The sequence below is a fragment of the Branchiostoma lanceolatum genome, chromosome 9 (assembly GCF_035083965.1).
Source record: "Branchiostoma lanceolatum isolate klBraLanc5 chromosome 9, klBraLanc5.hap2, whole genome shotgun sequence".
NCBI lineage: Eukaryota > Metazoa > Chordata > Leptocardii > Amphioxiformes > Branchiostomatidae > Branchiostoma > Branchiostoma lanceolatum.
The window spans coordinates 6,280,222-6,302,863 of NC_089730.1; the positions used below are offsets into that span (position 1 = coordinate 6,280,222).

At 39.8% G+C, this 22,642-nt stretch overlaps 1 protein-coding gene across 1 annotated transcript; it reads right to left on the bottom strand.

Annotated features, from left to right (window-relative positions):
- Positions 1-426: 426 nt before the first annotated feature.
- Positions 427-15,076, bottom strand: LOC136442051 (cathepsin Z-like). The gene is made up of 8 exons (XM_066438652.1): positions 14,992-15,076; positions 8,434-8,581; positions 7,518-7,681; positions 6,802-6,981; positions 4,212-4,314; positions 3,261-3,336; positions 2,295-2,381; positions 427-519 (listed from the first exon to the last, which is right to left on the bottom strand). Exons 2-8 carry the CDS (start codon positions 8,553-8,555, stop codon positions 427-429), a joined length of 825 nt encoding a protein of 274 aa, XP_066294749.1. The 5' UTR covers positions 8,556-8,581; positions 14,992-15,076.
- Positions 15,077-22,642: the final 7,566 nt, after the last annotated feature.

Genomic DNA, 22,642 nt, shown 5'->3' on the forward strand with positions numbered 1-22,642 from the left:
TAAGTTGTGTGTGTGTGTGTTTGTGTGTGTGTGAATGTGTGTGTGAATGTGTGTGTGTGTGTTTGTGTGTGTGTGTGTGTTTGTGTGTGTGTGTGTGAATGTGAATGTGTGCGTGTGTGTGTGTGTGTGTGTGAGTGTGTGTGTGTGTGTGTGTGTGTGTGTGAGAATGTGTGTGTGTGTGAGAATGTGTGTGTGTGTGTGTGTGAGAATGTGTGTGTGTGTGTGTGTGTGTGTGTGTGTGTGTGTGTGTGTGTGTGTGTGTGTGTGAGAATGTGTGTGTGTGTGTGTGTGTGTGAGAGAGAATGTGTGTGTGTGTGTGTGTGTGTGTGTGTTTATTGGTAAAATCTGCATGGAGACGAGCAAGTCTGACACAGAATTATATATATGCATTGAAATGTTTTGTCATCTTTTAAACAATTATTGGGATTATTTTTGGAGTATTGGGACACCCCAGGTGCAGTCGGTCTCGATCCCCATGTTGTGCCTGTGCATCATGACCTTGGCCCAACCTTCCTCGCCCTGAAGGAAGACAACAACACAGTTATACACACAATGAGATAAAATCAATACCTTCAGAATGCATGCAGAATGACTTCGAGGTTTATTCAACAGAAGATGAAATTCCCTTGCTATCTGACAAGAATTTTAGCAGAGTCAGGCACACATAGAAATATTAGAATCAAAAAGAAATCTGCCTGGAGAAATAAAGAGAATGCATGCCGTGTCAATCTGTAAGCAATTGGCCACAATGAGTCCTTTCACCCAAACCTAAACAATTTCAAATGATACGATGTCTTAAATGTGTGCACTAAGGCAATTCTAAGTGAGATTTTTTTTAACTAGGAAGGCAACGTTTTGGGGCAAATGCGGCATTTAACCCCTAGCCTTCCCCATGCAAAGTTAAGGAGACAATGAAAACACCTAATAGTATTTTTGGCGGCGTTTCAGGAACCCGCCAAACAGTATATTATATGGCTAGGCAAATAGTAAGAACAACCTCAGCCAACCGTACACACTCACGCCACATCTTCAGAAAAGACGCTGTAGTCGGGTAGTTCCCATTTAGAACTTTATTTGAGCCCACACCGACATGTTTCGCCTTGCCTGTGGCTTTTTCAATGAGTAACTTTGCACCTGGCCTATTAAAAGCCAGAACACACTGCACTGTGCTCATTCGAGCTGTTACTCCTTGAAAAAGCCACAGGCAAGGCGAAACATGTCGGTGTGGGCTCGAATAAAGTTCTAAACGGGACCTATGCGGCTACAGCGTCTTTTCTGAAGATGTGGCGTGAGCGTGTACGGTTGGCTTGAGATTGTCCTTACTATTTGCCTAGTATATAATATGTGGCTAGTTGACAACTTTTCTGGTAATTCCACAAAGTTATCTGGAATATTCTGTGCGCACGTAGTTACCATCTAGAATCCCATAGGGGATCTGCGTCCAACAGGACTGTCAGGCCCGGGCCAATTAAGATAAAGCAGACCCCCTCCCAGTGAAGTGACCCCCTTCGTAGAAGGAATCTGCTTGCTAATTGGACAGTTCATTACAGATTGTTGGATATGGAAGGCGATTCACAGTACAGACCGATCGTAAGCCGCTATCTTGGTTCTCTGACCAAACAGAAGATCACACAACTGGTGAATAACCTATCTCACTAGCCCCGCGGCACGTTGGCGACCTTGCTGCGACCAGTGGCGATTCGCCAGTGAGCTCAACGAATTTCATCGATAAAATCTTTTTACGCTTTGTGCGTTTTGTTGTCTTTTTAGTCATACTTGTACGTTTTGCATGATACACTGTATACCCATTATAAAGTCAGTGTGGCGGCGGTACGACGAATCTTTCCGCATGTACCGCCAGTCTTCCATAACCACCCCCTGGGACCCCCCCCCCCCCATCTCCAGCTGTACATTGATGCCCTGACAACCCCGCCACAAATCCATCAGCCTCAGCCAGGGACACATTTTCGTCCCCCAGCCTCTTGCAGATCAACTACCTCTCGCCCAAGGGACATCCCCATGGGCTACTGCTTCCAGTTCCATAAACAAAACGAAAAATACCTTGAAGCAGGTTGTCCCTACACCCACACCTACCCCCACTGCCATAGCGGCCACAAAGCTTACCTCTGCCCTAGAGCTCAGCACTGGTAGGTGGCAGCGAGATCTCTAACGCGCCGCGAGTCCAGTGAGATAGGGGTTTTACAATAAACATTCAATCGCCGCCGTGGCGATGTTTTTTTATTGCCTACCTTGTTAGATTTGCAACAAAAAAAATGTCAAGATAAATGTCTCACCCAGAAAGTTCCCCAAGAGTTCCTGACGATCCAGTATTCTACCCCATTCTCCACACCCCAGCCTGCGATGCTCAGTTCGTGGTTAATCTGTGGAGGAGTTAAACCACATCATCAATACCCTGGGTTCCAGACTGTTTATCGGGCCTTTTAGCCGGTTCCCTTTAGCCGGTACCTTGTAGTCAGTTCCTTGGGCGGCACAGAGACCCCAGCCCGCAGAACCCTAATTAGCGCACCGGGGGATTTCTAGCCGGGGAATTGACGAAAAGGGGCGCGGTTCACTCCCACTGGCTCAACTCCCCGGAGCGTTGATTAAGACCGGGCGGGCGGGCTGTTCTTTGGCCTCCGCAGGAAATCGCTAGCGACCCGGTACTAGTCTGGCGCCCAGGGTACATCATCAAGTGACCTATTTTAGAATTCTATCTTAAGCAACAGATGCAAAAAGTACCGGTATACCCACCTGCCAAATATCATAAGGAAATTACATCCACAGCTTCTCGAGTCAAGTTAAGCTGTCCACAAACACACAAATACACACACACACAGAGAGAGAGAGAGAGAGAGAGAGAGAGAGAGAGAGAGAGAGAGAGAGAGAGAGAGAGAGTGTGTGTGTGTGTGTGTGTGTGTGTGTGGACGTGCGTGTGGATGTCTGTGTGTGTGCATGTGTGTATGTATGTATGTGTGTGTGTGTGTGTGTGTGGACGTGCATGTGGACGTGCGTGTGGATGTCTGTGTGTGTTCATGTGTCTGTGTCTGTGTGTATGTGTGTGTGTTTGTGTTTGTGTCTGTGTGTGTGTCTGTGTGTTTGTGTCTGTGTGTCTGTGTGTGTGTGTGTGTGTGTGTGTGTGTGTACCACAACATAAAAAAGGATAAAGCTACAAAACAGCTTAGACTTAGACTTAGACAGCTTAGACTTAGACTTAGACTTAGACTTAAGAGGTCTTAGAGCAGGTAAGGAACTAAACTCACCATAGGGATAATCTTGAACTCAGAATAAATTCCTCCGGTGTAGTTCTCAAACTTGTCTGTCACGTCAATGCCACAACTGCAAGGGAAGAGGGAACATTAGCGACACAAATCATTCTCACAACAATTCTAATTTTTCCAGCATATAACATCTACTAAACATAATTCCACCAGGGGACATAATTCTGCCACCCTGAAAAGATACGTCCAAACATATCTCCAACCCAACGTCCCCCAGTATAATACACTCAAGTATATCTAAACTGTGCATATCTAGGGAGTGCTTCACTAGAGACCTGCTTTTCAAAATGGCGGATTTATGTAACCTGGCGGATCAATGTTTAAGGCCAAGAGCATTTCATGAGGCTTGAAAACTTGAAATATTCTAGTTGCTGTAATCTTTATGAAATTGACATTTAATGCGACTGTTTACTACATTTGCGTGCGGATTTCTTATCAAAAGCGCTTGAAAGCGGCACAAAAATAAGCTACATGTTGATCTTTTAGTTTCGCGCGCCTAGTGTAAATAGACAGATCCCATAGCCCCGCCCACCTCTGTCAAAACGTAGAAATGCAAAATTAAAACATACAAATGCAAATATTTGACGGACATGCAGTCACTCTCTCATTGGTCGAACCGCTAATGACAGTGATGGACAGTCAGGATCAGTCTATCAGGGCTTGGATTTTCTATCAGTTCTCACCACACAACGACATAGTATCTTTGCTCCTTTAATGTCGATATGTAATGGTATAGTGTTGTTGAAAGTTACTATGACTAGAAATGACTAGGAATGACTAGAAATTGGAGCTTTTGTATTCAAGTTTCAAGCCTCATAAAATGCTCTGGATGCCTTTAATGGAGGTAAGATGACATATGCTCATTTGCTCTGGTAATTGCTGATTTTAGATGTTTAGATGAAATCAGTTTAATAGATGTAACTGGCCTAGTACCCGATTGGTCCTCTTGCGTAGATCTCTGCCTTCATTCGAGCCGCTCCTTTCACTGACCCATATTGGGACACCTTATACAGCTTCTTGCACTCCTTAGTGCATTCTGCAAGAAACCAAAGTACATCTTCTGATTATGTTCTAGTCAGCATTGATAGTATTATCCAACAAGAGTTCCACAATCTCATACCTTCGCCAAATGATATTAAACTTGCCGACTGATGCAAGTACCAAATTCCCACCATTTACCAATATAGCATTACATTACATTTTCTCATCAATCATTCAAATTAAGTCTTCATTTGCTTAATAATAAATGATATTTATTGATATTCCCCTCTTTCCTAGTCACATATACCACATGTTTGAAAGTCCTATCATGGAATGTCGATGACGGTTAGACATCCAGGTAATAAGATACGTAATAAAACACTTACTCAAGCAACTGGATAGATTTTGGAAGCGCAGCGGATAAATTCAAATATACACATCAGCCCCTGTTTTGCATAATTAGCATCTCATTATGTCAATCATCAGATTCACTTAAGTTTTGTTGAAATACCAAACATAAGTGAAACAAAATTCCTGTCATTGACCAGTATAGTATTATTATTATTATTATTATTATTATTATTATTATTATTATTATTATTATTATTATTATTATTATTATTATTATTATTATTATTATTATTATTATTATTATTATTATTATTATTATTATTATTATTATTATTATTATTATAGTATGTTCTCATCAATCAAATGAGGATGTACTTCAGATTCACTTAAGTTTTGTTGAAATACCAAACATAAGTGAAACAAAATTCCTGTCATTCACCAGTATAGTATTATTATTATTATTATTATTATTATTATTATTATTGATAGATGCCACATGTTTGAAAGTGCTTTCATGGAACGCAGCGGATTTTTAAAATTTCATCAATTAATTGAATTATCTCCTGTTTGGCATATATTCGCATCTTACCATATAAATTATCAGATTCAGTTTCAAAATTAGCTATCTTCAAACCAAACATAACAAATGAAACTAGAGTCATGTTTTTCAACTGTCCATCTAGAAAAGTCAGCTGCGTTGTTGACCTATTGACCTAGATTCCAGGACACCAGCTGTGAACCATTACAGTGAAAGGTCTCACATAATTAGTATTCAATTATGTAAAGCATCACCCAAGCTAATCCATGCCAAAAATCATGACGATCCGTTGACCTCTGCTTGAGTTATTCCCTTCCAAAGCTAACAACAAAAACACCAACTGCAGTTCCAAACAAGTTGCTAGGGGGCCCAAAACTTACATCAATAACTCCCAACCCCAAGAGCTATCGACTACTCTGAAATCATGAACCTGGCACTTCAAACTTTGAAGCTCCGCTGCAGTATCTTAGGTACCCGCTAGGAGGCCCATAATCGACCTTGACCTTCCTCTTCATGAACCCTACCTATCCACTAAATATCATGCACAACCATCAACAGCTTCTCAAGTTATGTTGTCTCCATACAAACATACATACATACATACATACACAGCCCGCTGCAGTGCCGTAGGAAAAGGCCAGGTAAACCATTTTCGAACTTGACCTCCGTTCCCACAACCGCTTTTCACCTACGAAATACATGTACCATGAAGATCCATCCACATTTCCTCGAGTTATGCCCTTGACATACATACAGACCCAGCCCCACCATGGCGTAACTGAAAACATAACCGGCGAAGGTTATGACCATACGCGTGCGCATTTGCACCAAATGTACATCCTTCTCCTGTTATTTAACATCACACCATCAAACTATTATTCTTTAGACTCAAGGCTTTTGTCGCAAGCCAAAGTAATCCAATTATAACTTCAGATGACGCATTCGTATTTGTTCTTCTTGCATCATATTTACTATGTTTTTTTAATTTTTTTTTTATTTTGTACAGGGGTCTAGAGAAAGAACTGATCTGATTCTGTCACCCCTGTCCAGGTCCTTTTTTGTAACGAAGCTTGAATAAATAAATCGATAAATAAAAAATCTCGAGCCTGAAGGCTGAAGAATATTAATGATTTTTGATAATGCGATGTTCAGTAACAGGCGAATGGTGTATTTTTAGCGCAAATCATATGTCATGTCATTTGGCTGAAAAATGACTGAGTTGAATCCATTTGACCAAATGGCAGGAAGAGCAGAAGAAGGAGAAGACGAAACACTGGATAAACAAGCTGCTAGGGGGCCCAAACCAACACCATTTCTTTATTACATCACATGTACAAGCTATCTGCCACCCAAAAATCAAGACCACAGCACGTCCAGGTCAAAAGATACAAAAACGTAAGTTCTGCTAGGGTACCAAGGTCACATACCAGGGGGCCAAAAATCTACCTTGAATTTCGGCTTCACAACACCCGCCCACATACCAAATATCATTGTAATCCATCAAGAGGTCCTTGAGTTATGCTGACAACAGTAGTGCGGAATACACAAACACACAGACACACCCAAAACTATACCTCCATTTTTCATGGAGATAACAATATACTCACTCCCAGACCTGTGGTACGCAGTGAAATATAATAAGTGCTGTCTTACCTCCGTCCTTGGCTTGATATGTGTTGCAGGTTTCGTCCGGAATCCCTTTATTGTGTATGTATTCTAACGCGGCACCAGGATCCCCTCCCTCACATGAACCTCCCCCTCGACAGTCTATCAACTGCTGTGCGGAAAGGTACGCTTGGGGCCAGGTGTTGTTACGCATGATGTTGATACGATCTGTAAGTAGAGCACAAAATGAACATTATAGTTTAGTTGTATTAAGATAACTGACGTTGAGACACAACAAGCTGTAAATGTACAAAACACCGTCACAATACTAGTTGTAAAGAATCACCCATGTGAAACTATAACTCCATTTCCCATGGAGTTAATAAAGTCTGAAGGAGGAAACTACATGCAAGCCGCCCTTACTAACGTTAAATAATGGTAAAGGCAAGGGCATTTCTAAAAATGACGGAACACAATAAATCATCTGTTACCAACAGAAATGTTCATACTCAAGTCTAACTAAACAAGGTCGCATACCAGGGGGCCCAAAATCGACCTTGAATTTCGGCTTCACAACACCCGCCCACATACCAAATATCATCGTAATCCATTCAGAGGTTCTTGAGTTATGCTGACTACAATAGTCTGGAAACACATTTAACAAACAGACACACACACGCACACACGCCAAAAACAATATCTCCATTTTTCATGGAGATAAATGAGTCAGAAAATGTTGGGAGTAATGTAAACAATGTCTTGACCTGCTAAGGCACTAGTTGTCCCCATGGCCCAGCAGGACCCACAGTAACGAGGGTTGTGCTGGTTACGGGTGGGGCTGGCGTAGTTCACTCCGTTCACGTTCCTCCAGTCCCAGCCGTCAGGCAGGTCGGACAATTTCAGGTACTCCCATGGCAGGGGACTTTTCCTGTGGCAAAACGATAATCATTATTACGGAAGGTGGCTTGTTGGGTCGAGTTTCTATTAAAAAGTTATATCACCGACAGAAGTACAAATCGTTATAAAAGCTATTATGATATTAATAGAATAAAGAATAAAAATTAGATAATGTTTACTCAAAGGTGTCTTGCTTCAAACCTATATTTTAGTATAAACAAGACTTTAAGATGTGTACATTCAAACTTTATTCCATAATTTGTCCACCGACAGTGGTAAGCTGAGGGTTTGGTTATTCCCCCATTGGTTATTCCCCCCTTGGTTATTTCCCCCCTTGGTTATTCCCCCGTCGTTATCCCCCCCCCTAGCTTGGTTATTCCCGCCATTATGATTCGAAGATGTATAATAATATTTCATAGACAACTATCTCAATCGATGTGACTTTTATAGGCAATCCCCTACCAGTAAGATTAGAATAGGCGCACCCTCTGGAAACCAAAAAAGGGCGTCGTATATGAAACTACATTTGTTGGAGAGGTATTGCAAAAACTGTCATTTCATCTCTTGCTGTTCATTTTATGATAGGAAATCTATTATTTACAAATGTGTCCATGATGCATTCTTACTTCTTCACTGTTCCTCGGACCACGAGAGAACATTTTAAATTCTACTATTAAAATCAAGGAAGTCACATTTGACAGGAGAAGTGGGTAAATTCGTCTTCCAGTGTGATGATACACGCAGACTTTGTCTTCCCTGAGTATGAACTTAAGTATGACTTACACCAGCTCCAGTGGACGACTGTTGTTGGACTTCAGCAGGCACGGTTTGTGGAAGCGCAGTGCCGACCCGCTGGCGACGAAAATCACCGAGAGGAAGAGTAGAACAGCTTGGGTACCGGCCATTCTGTAGATCGTGTCACACGTTTAACCTAGTACGTGATATAAGACCCATATAAACATATGATAGACCATTGTAATATAAACACATGATTGATAAATACACATGATTAAAACACATGATACATAGAAAGTTTTCCAAATATGAGATTATCTCTTTTGTTAATTTGTATTAGTGCCATTATTAGTGTTCTGTGGTATAATTTGCAAAATAAAATTTGGTAAAGTTCAGACGATGTGCCTCAAGCACAGTCCATTGTACTCTGACTGACACGTCAGTATATCGCCGTGGGAAAATATCAGGCGGTAGTTTTAAACAAGACGATATAGCTACATCAACAAAGAATATATGGTGGTATTGGAGATAGAAAGTTTACTTTGTTCTTTGAAAAAGGCCTAACTGACGTTTTTCGTCTTCTTTTGCCACTAAAAAGGACCTAGAGACAACATGCTTTTAAAATGCTGACATATGTTTCATAAAAAAACAGTGGCCAAAATGGCATAAGGCATGCTTCGCGCTTGCGTAATCTATCCTTTCAGAGTTTCAGCCCAGTACATGCTCTCAGTGCTAGAGTTTCCAGACCCTGAGCCCTATACCCTAGAACAGGGGGTACTGTTTTTCTTTCACCTAGTCCAGTTTATGGATTATTTCCTCCAAAATACCCCCTTATTGTATTATAGTATCAAAACCATTATGTGGAATCCAACATTTCTGAGAGGTCCTGACAACATCAAATTTACATACATGAGAAAAAAAATCACCTAGGTATTACTACAGGTGAGGTAATAACTGTATACTGTTCTGGGTGTTGGACTCAGAAAGGCTGATATCTTACAACATATATTATACTCCCTTCTTAGGCTTTATAAAACACAATTCTTTAATATCAGCTGAAAGCTTAAAGACTCGTACTTTCGTAAGAAATGTGTGCCAAGTTGCTTAACTGTTAACGCTGCAAAAATTTCATGGGTAATAAACACGCGAAAAGCAATAAAACATATATAAAATGCTTCCAAACAATCAGCTCTAGAACCCTCTAGCACCTGGACCATACAGTTCCTGACAATTCTGACTTGATCCCTATAGGAAATTCACATAGGATGGAGGCAGGCCATTTTGGTCCATTTCATGGGGGGTTTAGCCTTAAACCTGTTACCTAGGCAATGGTCAGACCTCATTTGACTCATCTTTATTAATGAATTATCCCATTTGGTGGGGGGGCATTTGGCCCTATAGGGGGGGGACTAAACAGTTACAATAGATGCCAATAATGCACGTATCGCTATGGGCAAGTGAAGAAAAAGAAGGTGTCATTATCTCAAGAATCAAAACATCAGACTACAATAACTTACCCTCAAATGCTAACCTGCTATGTCAACTGTCATCAGATGCATTCCTGACAAATTCTATACGGCTAGTCTACAGATAACCCCCCTCCACTAATCAGGGCCCTTGGACAGGTCCTACAAGGCTTCAGACACCCAGTTGAAGACCATCCCACTATATCATGGGGGTGCCAAAACCCACAAGGTAGATACAGACCATTTATTTTAACTAATTCAGCAAATACAGAGTCTATCCTACTACAGCCACTCCTATACTGGAGTATAAAAAATCCCACACAAAAAAATAATTTTCAATGGATTAACCCCTTGTTTTTACTTGCTCTCTCACCGTGGGGTCTAGGCGCATGCGCTAACTGTTGCGTACGCTTCTCCCCTATTAGAGAAACTAAGTTCAGAATTGACAGCTGTCAATCATATCACACAATGCGGGGTAGGGTTGTGATTTAGTATCCTGACTATCAAAGACCTCTGACAAAAAACAGTACCCTGGGAGTTGATGACGACCTAACAGGTGTCAGGGCTGCTCTCCTAAGCTAGGCTAGGGATGGCCAAGTTACCCATTATAGGTGGAAAATTGTCAGAAACAAGTAAATAAAGTCAAAATATGGCCATCCCAGTATAGGGAGCACTTTGTTCCCTATAGTAGGCACCTGCATCCCCTTCTGAGGTAGACCAAAAGTCAATACAGGGGCCCTGACAAGCCTAAAAGCTTAATACAAGTGTGTAGAAACCTTCACAAATCATGCCCGTAGCCAGGATTTTGAATGGGGGGGTTCGTTTTCATTTTTGAGGGACCATCGAGCGCCGCAGGCGCGAGACGAGCGCCGCAGGCGCGAGCTTTCTAGGGGGGTCCGGGGGTATGCCCCCCCGGAAAATTTTAAAAATTGAACCTTCTGATATGGCATTTCCTATGTTTTTGAAAGGAATTTTAAAGAGAGACATCAGAGACAAAGTTAGCAGTTTTTTCTAGGAATTCCAGCTCCGCTGGTGTGATACAAATAAGTCCGCCTAGAGAAAAACAACCTTGTACATTAAAAAGTGGACCTTCGCGCGTTTCAAATTCTAAGAATTGAACCTTCTGAAAGGGCATTTTCTGTGTTTTTGAGAGAAATTCAGAGGAAAAATCAGAGACAAAGTTTTTTCTAGCATTCTAGCTTCTGTGGCGTTGCTGGTGATACAAGTAAGTCCGCCTTGAAAAAAATCTTGAACATTTAAAAGTGGACCTTCAAGCCTGAAAAAGTGGACCTTCAAGTCTAAAAAAGTGGACCTTCAAGCCTGTGGGGGGGTTCGGACGAACCCCCCGAACCCCCCCTGGCTACGGGCATGTGACAAGGGTCAGCTATAAACAAGGCACAGAGCATAGAAAAAGAGTTTGACAAGATAAGGTCAAAACACAATATTCAACTGGTATGAGACCCCCCTCACCGTTAGGGACCCCCCCATTCAATTCACTTCTAGAAAACAAATATCCAGTCCTCTGTACACAGTGTGTGCCTGGCTGCAGCTAGGCACTGATTGGAGGCTGGGTTAAAAACTCCTAATGGCCTAAAGAAAAATGGCCTAAAATAACAAAAATGGAATAATTCATTAATAAAGATGAGTCAATTGAGGTCTGACCATTGCCTAGGTAACAGTTTTAAGGCTAATACCCCCATGAAATGGACCAAAATGGCCTGCCTCCATCCTATGTGAATTTCCTATGCATGGCCTCGCCATGCCGTGGTCCCCTCCCCACATAAATTTTTCTAAAACAGCGCCCCTTTGCGACTTTTCCCTGCTCTACACTAGTACTGATATAACCCATCCGAACATCTGGTCCTTGATCTATTTAATAGCCTAGTCAAACCAATCCTGCTGTATTGTAGTGAAATACTGGGAACAAATGTTCAATCACGAGACCTCATACTCCATGGAATAACTGAACATCCAAATGAAAACATTAAAAAATCTGTATCTGATTTAATATCTCCGATATAAGGATCAGATGTGAATATGCGTAAGGCAACCCGAAAAAACCCGAACCATCTTCTACTCGACCTGTTTTTCTCCGACTTAGTAAATACAACGACAAGCTTGAAAGAATATATCGATCTAGTGATTTAGCAATCCAAAACATAACAGTGGTCCAACCTTCAATTTCGTACGAGATTTCCGACCTAGAATATGCTACCCTAAATTTCTGTAAGATACTGCTTCGCGTCCCCAGAAGTTCTGTAACCTCTGCGCATATGCATGCTGTGAGAGGCGAATTGGGTATGTATCCATTATACATAGATATTCAGTATCAAATGATCAAATACTGAATAAGATTGAATAGCATGCCCAACGACAGAATTGTTAAAAAGGTGTATGACGAAACAAGAACAAGACTGGGTCGTTCAAATACGCGATACACTCTGCAGACATGGACTCCGAAATATTTGGCTGAAACCCTACCGTCGATGACAAACATTTCGGAGGCATGTTCAAGGAGCGCCTTAAAGGCGAGTTTCTGTCAAGCTGGCCGCAAACAATAAGAAGCTTTAAGAAACTTGAAACATATTCTAAAATAAAAACAGACTTTCAGCTGGAGAACTACCTCCAGTCAGTCCAAAACAAATCCTTCATAACTCATACAGTAGAATCCGCTTAACTGCACCACTCATTTGTCAGCGCTTTTGGTGCAATTATCCGGCTGGTTCAATTATGCGAAATGCCCAGCTGGACCGCACCACCATGGATGAGGGGGTGTATTGTTAGTCAGAAATACTAGCACAAAGAAAACAGGCGAAATTATTCAGTTATTAACTTATTATTTACTTTATTGACCCTTTGCTGAAAATAGAGAAATGACTACGAACCTGTTTTAAAAGATTTTGCATTCTTTCATTTTTCCATGCGATCTACCGCATTACAACACACATAATGTTACAGGGGAGGCATTCTGAAACATCGTCATGCCACTCATGGGATAACAGTTTCTGTGTAACATTATGTAGAGTGCAGTTGTCGATTTACGTAAATCATGTACCGCCATGAAACTAGGAATCGAAACTAAAACTTGGTTACTGATTACAGGTGACCCGCCCGGGACCTCCCATACGATTCCTATCAACGTAACTGTCAATGGAGACCGCCTTCTTTTGTTACTCAAAACAGTTTTAAACATATTGGCGGTATTGCGCCTTTACACCGGCAGGTATCAGCTCATTTGTACCGCGTTTGTCGATTTTAGCGCACCTTTTCAGTTAACTTGTCGAGGATTTTTGAAAAAAATTGGTGCAGTTATCCGGCATTGGTGACCATGCGCGGTGCAGATATGCGGAGTCACTAACAATGCAGTGAATGGGAAATGGTTTTGGATATTGGGATTCGGTGCAATTAAATGGAAGGTGCGTTTATCCGAGGTGCAATTAAGTGGCTTCGTCTGTACAACAAAACTCCGCATTGGAGCTCGAGCACACTGTCTTGAAATTGAAAAAGGTAAGACACAAAAAGTCCCAGCCAGTCAGAGACTTTGTCCTACATGTAAGGAAAGTGTCGAAGACGAATATCACTTTTTAATGGAATGTCCAACATATAAAGATGAAAGATTTAAGTTAATGCAGACAATTAAGTGCAAAACAAATGTAACATTACCTCGGTCGAAAATGGAGACGTTTCGTGTACTTATGTCATGTCCGGACGCAATATCTGTATATCTAGGCCAATGTATATATACATCTATGCAAAAAATAATCGGTGAAATAGCGACTTAATTGTGTAAGACGTACAGTCAACTCCCCATTCAACTCCTCATAATATAATTGTGCAATTGACTTATACGACTCTATTGTACCTCCTATTGATATTATCTACCATTGACAACATTGTATAGCCTAGAACCTGCCTGTAGTTTTGTATTAGTTTAATATGAGTAGACTAGTATTTTCCCGTACATTGTATCTGTTACAATCGTTGTGCAATAAACTTTGACTTGACTTGACTAAATACATCGGCAAACATTTAACAAACGGATCATTTCGAAACAGAAACATATATCAGATAATAACTTGGTTTTCGAATGACTTAAACGCAAGCCAATATGATGTACGGAACCTAGCATAATGTCAAATTTTTCGAAACATCCCCTTTGCATCAATGCCAGATATACTAGTGAATAACTTGCACGGTAGTATTTCGTAACGTTCTGGCAGAGGGCCTCCAGCACAGTGCAGTGTGCTCGCTGACACTTCGACATATTGCCGTGGGAAAATATCAGGCGATAGCTAGGGCTATTACAAACAAGATGTTACAACTACATCAACCAAAAGGATATGTTTGGTAGTATTGGCCAACACCTAACTGCCGCGTTTCTTTTTTTTCTTCTTTTATTTTTGCGAAAAAAGAAAGTAGAGACCTTGTTCGATATGCCTGATCAGTGACCTAGGAGTGGATAAAATGTTCTGGCGCCAGACCTTACGCATCCGTAATATATCGTTGCAACGGGGTGGATGGCCCTGTGGTTACACGGGTTCGGTTTCTGTCCGCGCTGGGCGGGGCATGGTGTCCTTGGGAAAGCAACTTCTAACGATCTTTCTAACTCCATCCGGGGGTGAACTGGTACCTTGACCTAATCTATCATTTAAAAATTTAAACACCATAACGACAACGCGTTTAGTTGGTAAACGTCCGTAAAAGCCTCCAACTCCTACAACTTACAAGTAGCGCGCCATTTATAGTCAAAATTAACACCGACGGCTAGTCTGCAACTCGAACCCTGGACATAGGATCCAACAGCGACATTGCTTGCCCAAACACTACTAAAAGTCAGGAAAGTGCCCCTAAACACTGCTTGAATGCCTTCCTACATAACTTAATTGCCACCTTAGTTGAAGCTAGTACCAACCTTCAGATTGCCGATAAAATTCATTAATATAATGATGACATCGTGCACTTGGACACAGATGCATTACAAAACAAATCCAGTGTGCTCTAGTAGTTTTCAGTGATAATACATGCTATACACGAATCAAAATGTTCATATTGTCTTCTTGCTACATCTATGGGGAAATGGGGAAACAACGCAACATTTAAGCAATGACGGAAACCAGAAAGACCTTGAAAGGTCACACACCTGATCTGGTTGGCTGTTGAAAAGGTTGACGACGTGGCCGATGTTGGGAGAACAGCAAGAAAGGACGAAGCAGGGCGATTAATCCGTTTTATACAGAGTAAAATTATGCAACGTCACGTCGACCTATGAGATCCGATGTTACAGAAGGAGAAGGGAAGAAATACCTGCAATATCCAATCAGAAAGACAAATACATAGCCTTTAGAAAATTGTGATGACTGGGGGTTAAAAGATGTGCTTCCGTTTCCGGTGACAGATTTGCTGTTTAAACATTCAAAAAAAGGGTAGTTTCTAGTGTCCGTGTAGGCCAAGGTATTACCGTGACTGTATCTGCTTTCCATTGTATCAAAAGCTTGTTTTGTCTTTCAAAGGAATCGCTTCAGAATCTCTTACAGGCCAGAGTTTCTTCAAAACATGTAACAAACAGATCTTTTCGTAACAGAAACATACATCAGATAATAACTTGGTTTTCGAATGACTTCAACGCAAGCCGATATGATTTACGGAACCTAGCAAAGAGTCAAATCTTTCGAAACCTCCCCTGGGATCTCTGCCAGATGTACTAGTGAAAAACTTGCACGGTAGTATTTCGTAACGTTCTGACAGAGGGCCTCCATGCAGCAAAGTCCAGTGTGCTCGCTGACACGTCGACATATTGCCGTGGGAAAATATCAGGCAATAGCTAGGGCTATTACAAACAAGATGTTACAACTACATCATGTTTGGCGTTATTGGCGACAGTGACAAGCATTATAGGCCAATGACACAGGTCTAAAAATCAATCTCTTTACCAGAATTTTCAAACCATACATCCAAAAGGTAGGGCACTTGGTAGGTATTTGAGGAATGAAGCCGCTTTATTTTCTCATTCATGGTTACGGAGTTATAGCTGACCAAAGTTTCGCCCATACTTTAGCATTATAGGCTAATTACACAGGTCTAAAAATCATTCTCTTTACCAGAATTTTCAAACCATACATTCAAACGATAGGGCATTTGGTAGGTATTTGAGGAATGAAACCGCTTTATTTTCTCATTCATGGTTACGGAGTTATAGCTGACCAAAGTTTCGCCCATACTTAAGCATTATAGGCCAATGACACAGGTCTAAAAATCCATCTCTTTACCAGAATTTTCAAACTTCACATTCAAACGATAGTTCACTTGGTAGGTATTTGAGGGATGAAACCACTTTATTTTCTCATTCATGGTTACGGAGTTGTAGGTGAACAAAGTTGCCCCCCTCTCCACTTGACATGCCAATGACACAGGTCTAAAAATCAATCTCATTACCAGAATTTTCAAACTTTACATTCAAACGAAAGGGCACTTGGTAGGTATTTGCGGAATGAAACCGCTTTATTTTCTCATTCATGGTTACGGAGTTATAGCTGACCAAAGTTTCACCCATACTTAACCCTCAAACCACCGTAGCTTTTTTACGACTAATCTTACCGTATGGGGTCAAAACTGACCCCACAATGTTTTCTACAAATACAGCTTTTTTTGGTGACTATTTTTGTGGTTTGTATATATGTATAGTTTAAGTAATCTATAGGGGACAGTTTGACATGACTTGGTATGAATAATTTATGCATATTATCATAATTTATGCAAAAATAGGGAACATCGTCTTTTGCAACTAACGCTATTCAGACAAGCGGGCTCTTTTGAGGCCTGCGCCAACACTTGATGTCATATAGCATCTAAATGTCTTACGCTAGAACAACCAACCTTGGTTACCTTTTCTAAAATTTTGTTGGCAACAATTTGAATTTAATGAAATAACTAATCAATGTTTTCATGTTGCTATGGCAACCGGTTCCTGAGAGCCATATTTGGAAAAAGTCGCTAATTTTGAATTTTATAATGTAATTCTATGGCTTTCTTTGTAAACTGCACTTATTTTCTCATATCAAAACCAACCAATGTTATTCACTATCACTTTTATGATTTAATATTCATAATTTATGCATATTTGATTACGTCATCGGTCAAAATTAAAGATGGCGGACGATATAATTAGATTAGCTATAACCGGCTATTTCAACCTCAAATCTCATTATTACCATGTTTATTCAAACAGAAACAATCTTAATATACAACATTTTGGTCCATTTTTATTGTGTTATTAGGTTATATGATGAAAAAATGCATTTAAAATGATTCAAGATGGCGGAACCGAGATGGCGGATTTCGCTGGTGTAACCCGATGTGAATATGATTTTTATGACGCCATTTTGACGGTGTTCCTGTTGCCATCTACAAATAACGTCTTTGGATATATCATGATTTATCATACAGAATATCTATTTAAGTTTTATCGTGTACCTTTGGGTTATATGGAAATACCCAATTTGTTGGTTTTCGTCAATAAAATCACATACATGACGTCATAATACGTCGCAACGTCATTGATCTTTACGTTCATTAAAAAAATTGTTTTTTTCACGTTTCTACAAAATTAGATTTTGTAACTATGATCATGATAACCCTTATCATACATTTTACTAGATGACAAGTATCAATCAATTAGGAATATGAGTGCGATTTTGCTGGGGTCAGTTTTGACCCCACTGGACCACGCGTACACTTTCCAGGATAACTTAATCAACAATGAGCCAATCTCGGTAAAAACTTGTGAGAAGTTATAAGACATATATACATACAAACTCAGAGAAGGAATTTTGTTTTCGACTCGAAATGTCAAAATGGCACATGTTTATATACGCCTGGGGTCAGTTTTGACCCCATACGGTGATTTGAGGGTTAAGCATTATAGGCCAATTACACAGGTCTAAAAATCATTCTCTTTACCAGAATTTTCAAACCATACGTTCAAACGAAAGGGCAATTGGTAGGTATTTGAGGAATGAAACCGCTTTATTTTCTCATTCATGGTTACGGAGTTATAGCTGACCAAAGTTTCGCCCATACTTAAGCATTATAGGCCAATGACACAGGTCTAAAAATCAATCTCTTCACAAGAATTTTCAAACTTGATATTCAAACGATAGGGCACTTGGTAGGTATTTGAGGAATGAAACCGCTTTATTTTCTCATTCATGGTTACGGAGTTATAGCTGACCAAAGTTTAGCCCATACTTAAGCATTATAGGCCAATGACAAGAGGCTAAAAATCATTCTCTTTACAAGAATTTTCAAACCATACGTTCAAACGATAGGGCACGTGGTAGGTATTTGAGGAATGAAACCGCTTTATTTTCTCATTCATGGTTACGGAGTTATAGCTGACCAAAGTTTCGCCCATACTTAAGCATTATAGGCCAATGACACAGGTCTAAAAATCAATCTCTTTACCAGAATTTTCAAACTTTACATTCAAACGAAAGGGCACTTGATAGGTTTTTGAGGAATGAAACCGCTTTATTTTCTCATTCATGGTTACGGAGTTATAGCTGACCAAAGTTGCCCCCCCCCTCCCCACTTGACATGCCAATGACACAGGTCTAAAAATCAATCTCTTTACCAGAATTTTCAAACTTTACATTCAAACGAAAGGGCACTTGATAGGTATTTGAGGAATAAAACCGCTTTATTTTCTCATACATGGTTACGGAGTTATAGCTGACCAAAGTTTCGCCCATACTTAAGCATTATAGGCCAATGCCACAGGTCTAAAAATCATTCTCTTTACCAGAATTTTCAAACGTTACATTCAAACGATAGGGCACTTGGTAGGTATTTGAGGAATGAAACTGCTTTATTTTCTCATTCATGGTTACGGAGTTATAGCTGACCAAAGTTTCGCCCATACTTAAGCATTATAGGCCAATGCCACAGGTCTAAAAATCATTCTCTTTACCAGAATTTTCAAACGTTACATTCAAACGAAAGGGCACTTGGTAGGTATTTGAGGAATGAAACTGCTTTATTTTCTCATTCATGGTTACAGAGTTATAGCTGACCAAAGTTGCCATAACTCCCCACTTAATATGACAATGACACAGGTCTAAAAATCATTCTCTTTACCAGAATTTTCAAACTTTACATTCAAACGATAGGGCACTTGATAGGTATTTGAGGAATGAAACCGCTTTATTTTCTCATTCATGGTTACGGAGTTATAGCTGACCAAAGTATCGCCCATACTTAAGCATTATAGGCCAATGACACAGGTCTAAAAATCATTCTCTTTACCAGAATTTTCAAACCATACGTTCAAACGATAGGGCACTTGGTAGGTATTTGAGGAATGAAACCGCTTTATTTTCTCATTCATGGTTACGGAGTTATGGCTGACCAAAGTTTCGCCCATACTTAAGCATTATAGGCCAATGACACAGGTCTGAAATTAAATCTCTTTACCAGAATTTTCAAACTTTCCATTCAAACGATGGGGCACTTGATAGGTATGTGAGGAATGAAACTGCTTTATTTTCTCATTCATGGTAACGGGGTTATAGCTGACCAAAGTTGCCACCCCTCCCCACTTAATATAATAATAATAATATCAGGTGTATTTGCAGCCAGTGCCACAGGCAGGTACCCAATGTGTAGGGTAATGAGATATGCCAATGACACAGGTGTAAAAATCAATATCTTTACTAGAATTTCCCAACTTTCCATTCAAACGATAGGGCACTTGGTAGGTATTTGAGGAATGAAACCGCCATATTTTCTCATTCATGGTTACGGAGTTATAGCTGACCAAAGTTTCGCCCATACTTAAGCATTATAGGCCAATGACACAGGTCTAAAAATCAATCTCTTTACCAGAATTTCCAAACGTTACATTCAAACGATAGTTCACTTGGTAGGTATTTGAGGAATGAAACCGCCATATTTTCTCATTCATGGTTACGGAGTTATAGCTGACCAAATTCTCGCCCATACTTAAGCATTATAGGCCAATGACACAGGTCTAAAAATCAATCTCTTTACCAGAATTTCCAAACGTTACATTCAAACGATAGTTCACTTGGTAGGTATTTGAGGAATGAAACCGCCATATTTTCTCATTCATGGTTACGGAGTTATAGCTGACCAAATTCTCGCCCATACTTAAGCATTATAGGCCAATGACACAGGTCTAAAAATCAATCTCTTTTCCAGAATTTTCAAAAGTTTACATTCAAACGATAGGGCACTTGGTAGGTATTTGAGGAATGAAACCGCTCTATTTTCTCATTCATGGTTACGGAGTTATAGCTGACAAAAGTTCCCCCCCCCCCCCTACCGGCAGGTGACTTTTTTTTCATATACATGTGTGCCCAGTCACTGCTAGCAGGTCACAGTAGGCCACACAATTTCGGCAAGTATTATCAAGGACCCCCGTTGTTAACTTTTAAGTATTCTTTTTCTTATCAATAAGCTTTTACTTCAAAACAATTCACTGTTGTATTTCATTCGTTTTATATATACACATCTTCAAGGACAGTTTTAAAGCACTTTTCTTCGCAGACAGGGAATCTAGATCTATTAAACAAAGCTACCAGTTTGCAGATAAAGACATGTATAGAGATGTGCCCATTAATTACATGTATTATTTTTGTCATAGAAATGCTCGTCTTATTCTGTCTATAATGAGTTTAATGTTGACACCATTGATTCGTATAGTGTTTTACTAAATATAGGAATATAAGACTTGTTGGTTGTGATACAATGTTTTATCGCTTCAACTCTTCTTACATGCTTTATGGGCTTCATATTTGAAAATGTAGGTATCTTCGTTTTTTTAGCCCATTTTGTTGTTTTTTCACCGGCGCACATTAATTTTACAGTCTGCAGAGGATGTCATCCATAAAATTTACTTGCTGTGGCCTTACGAAAATTCTAGAACTTGTTGGCTAGTTTCTGACGAAAGATGTATATTTTGGACTTGTATCATTATATGGAATTGGAAGCCGATGACCTGAACTTTGATATGGGGGTAGCTTTTGCATGAACGGCTCGCGGGAAGGCTGAGCCCTTGGAAGAGTCCATTCCTGCATGGGGTCAAATTGGGAACTGCCCATGCTCATTTTCAAATTGGATGATTTTGAAAACGTCCATTTTTGGCAAATATGATTTTTAAATAATCTACACATACATTGGAAGAGAACATTCTTTAATGATGGTTACAATTGTCCAATTGAATGTCCATTTTTTTTACTGTTTTTTTTATGGAATAGACCATTTTTGAGGATCAATTTTGGAATTGTTTATTTTAGCGCAGGGTGCGTTAGACACAGTCCATTTCCAATACTCCCGTCAGGAGGTCATCCTCCTTCCCGAAGTAATAAGTGCACAATAGGAGTTTTGACGATGTGCGAAGTTTATTTTCATACCATACACATGTAGCTTCACTGAATTCTCTGTCAACCTCTTTCCTGATGTTAACATTTAATCTCTCTCACTTAATCAGTCTCTGTCAATACTCATTCCACAAGACACATTGACAAAATGCAGGGTTTAAGTACAATAACATAGTATATGGATATTGTTTCTAGAATATCAATATAACATTCCTAACGTTCCTATTTGCAGCTAACATCCCTATTCTTTAATATGGCAGATTAGCATTCACCGATATAAACCATAAACTATGTTAAATGTTGTATCTACCATTGAATAAGTATACTTAGTGTTAACTGAATAAACACTTTTACACTTTTTTTTTTACTCTGTAACTCCTAGCCTACAGATAACTAAACCACCCGCTACATGGTTTTTAAGGGACAAAGATACTACTTGCACCTTAGATGTCACAAAATTGATCAAGGCAAAAGCTATGGATTACCTACCAGGCGACTTGCCATGAAGACTTGTATCTATGTTTTCTTAGATATCTAAATTGTTGGTATTCTAAGCTATGATATACGCTGACCGTTCATTATAAGACCGATCTCCATATTATATTATATTATATTATATTATATTATATTATATTATATTATATTATATTATATTATATTATATATTATTCCATAGTTGTCCTATTTCTGTCTTATTAACCGACTCTTATGTCAATATTGTCTGATGCTGAACTCATCGGATCCGTTCTATCATGATTAATTAATAGATAACTCAAGTCCAGAGGAGAGTGTTATTTTCTAAAAGACCGCATCTTTATGAATACAAAACCAACCAACTTTGTAAAAATCAATCACAAATGAAACAAGAAAGCTTTTAAAAAAAGCTGGCCGGGGCGCACTTGGAAGAAAAGTGATTAGGGGGCGTGACTGTGGTGACTGTATCTGATGTTAGTAATTGGTTGCCTTGGTCAGTTGAAAGGGAATAATGCTATCGATACGGGGTCCTCCCAATCTCTACCAAGTGAACAATTTCAACGAGCTAACCAACTGAGCTACTTTGAATTTGCCATTTAAACATTGTTTTTAAAGATATCTAAAGTTTAAATCTCATTACCCATGTTACCATTTTTTGTCAATTTTTTTTCTTCATTTTCTTGGCAAAATCAGTTTCTTTTTGTGAAATTTTGTGGTATAGATGTAAATACCATTTCTAGGTATCTGGCAGGGCATAGGGAAAGGCTTCTGGCATTGCATGGGGAAAGGCTTCTGTAAGTACAATGTACGAACCAAACAACGAATGAAACCAACCAAGGAAATAACGAATTTAACTGGGCGCTAGGCCGGGCTGCGCCCCGGCAAAAATAAATGAACCATTTATAATCCAGTGATTGAGAA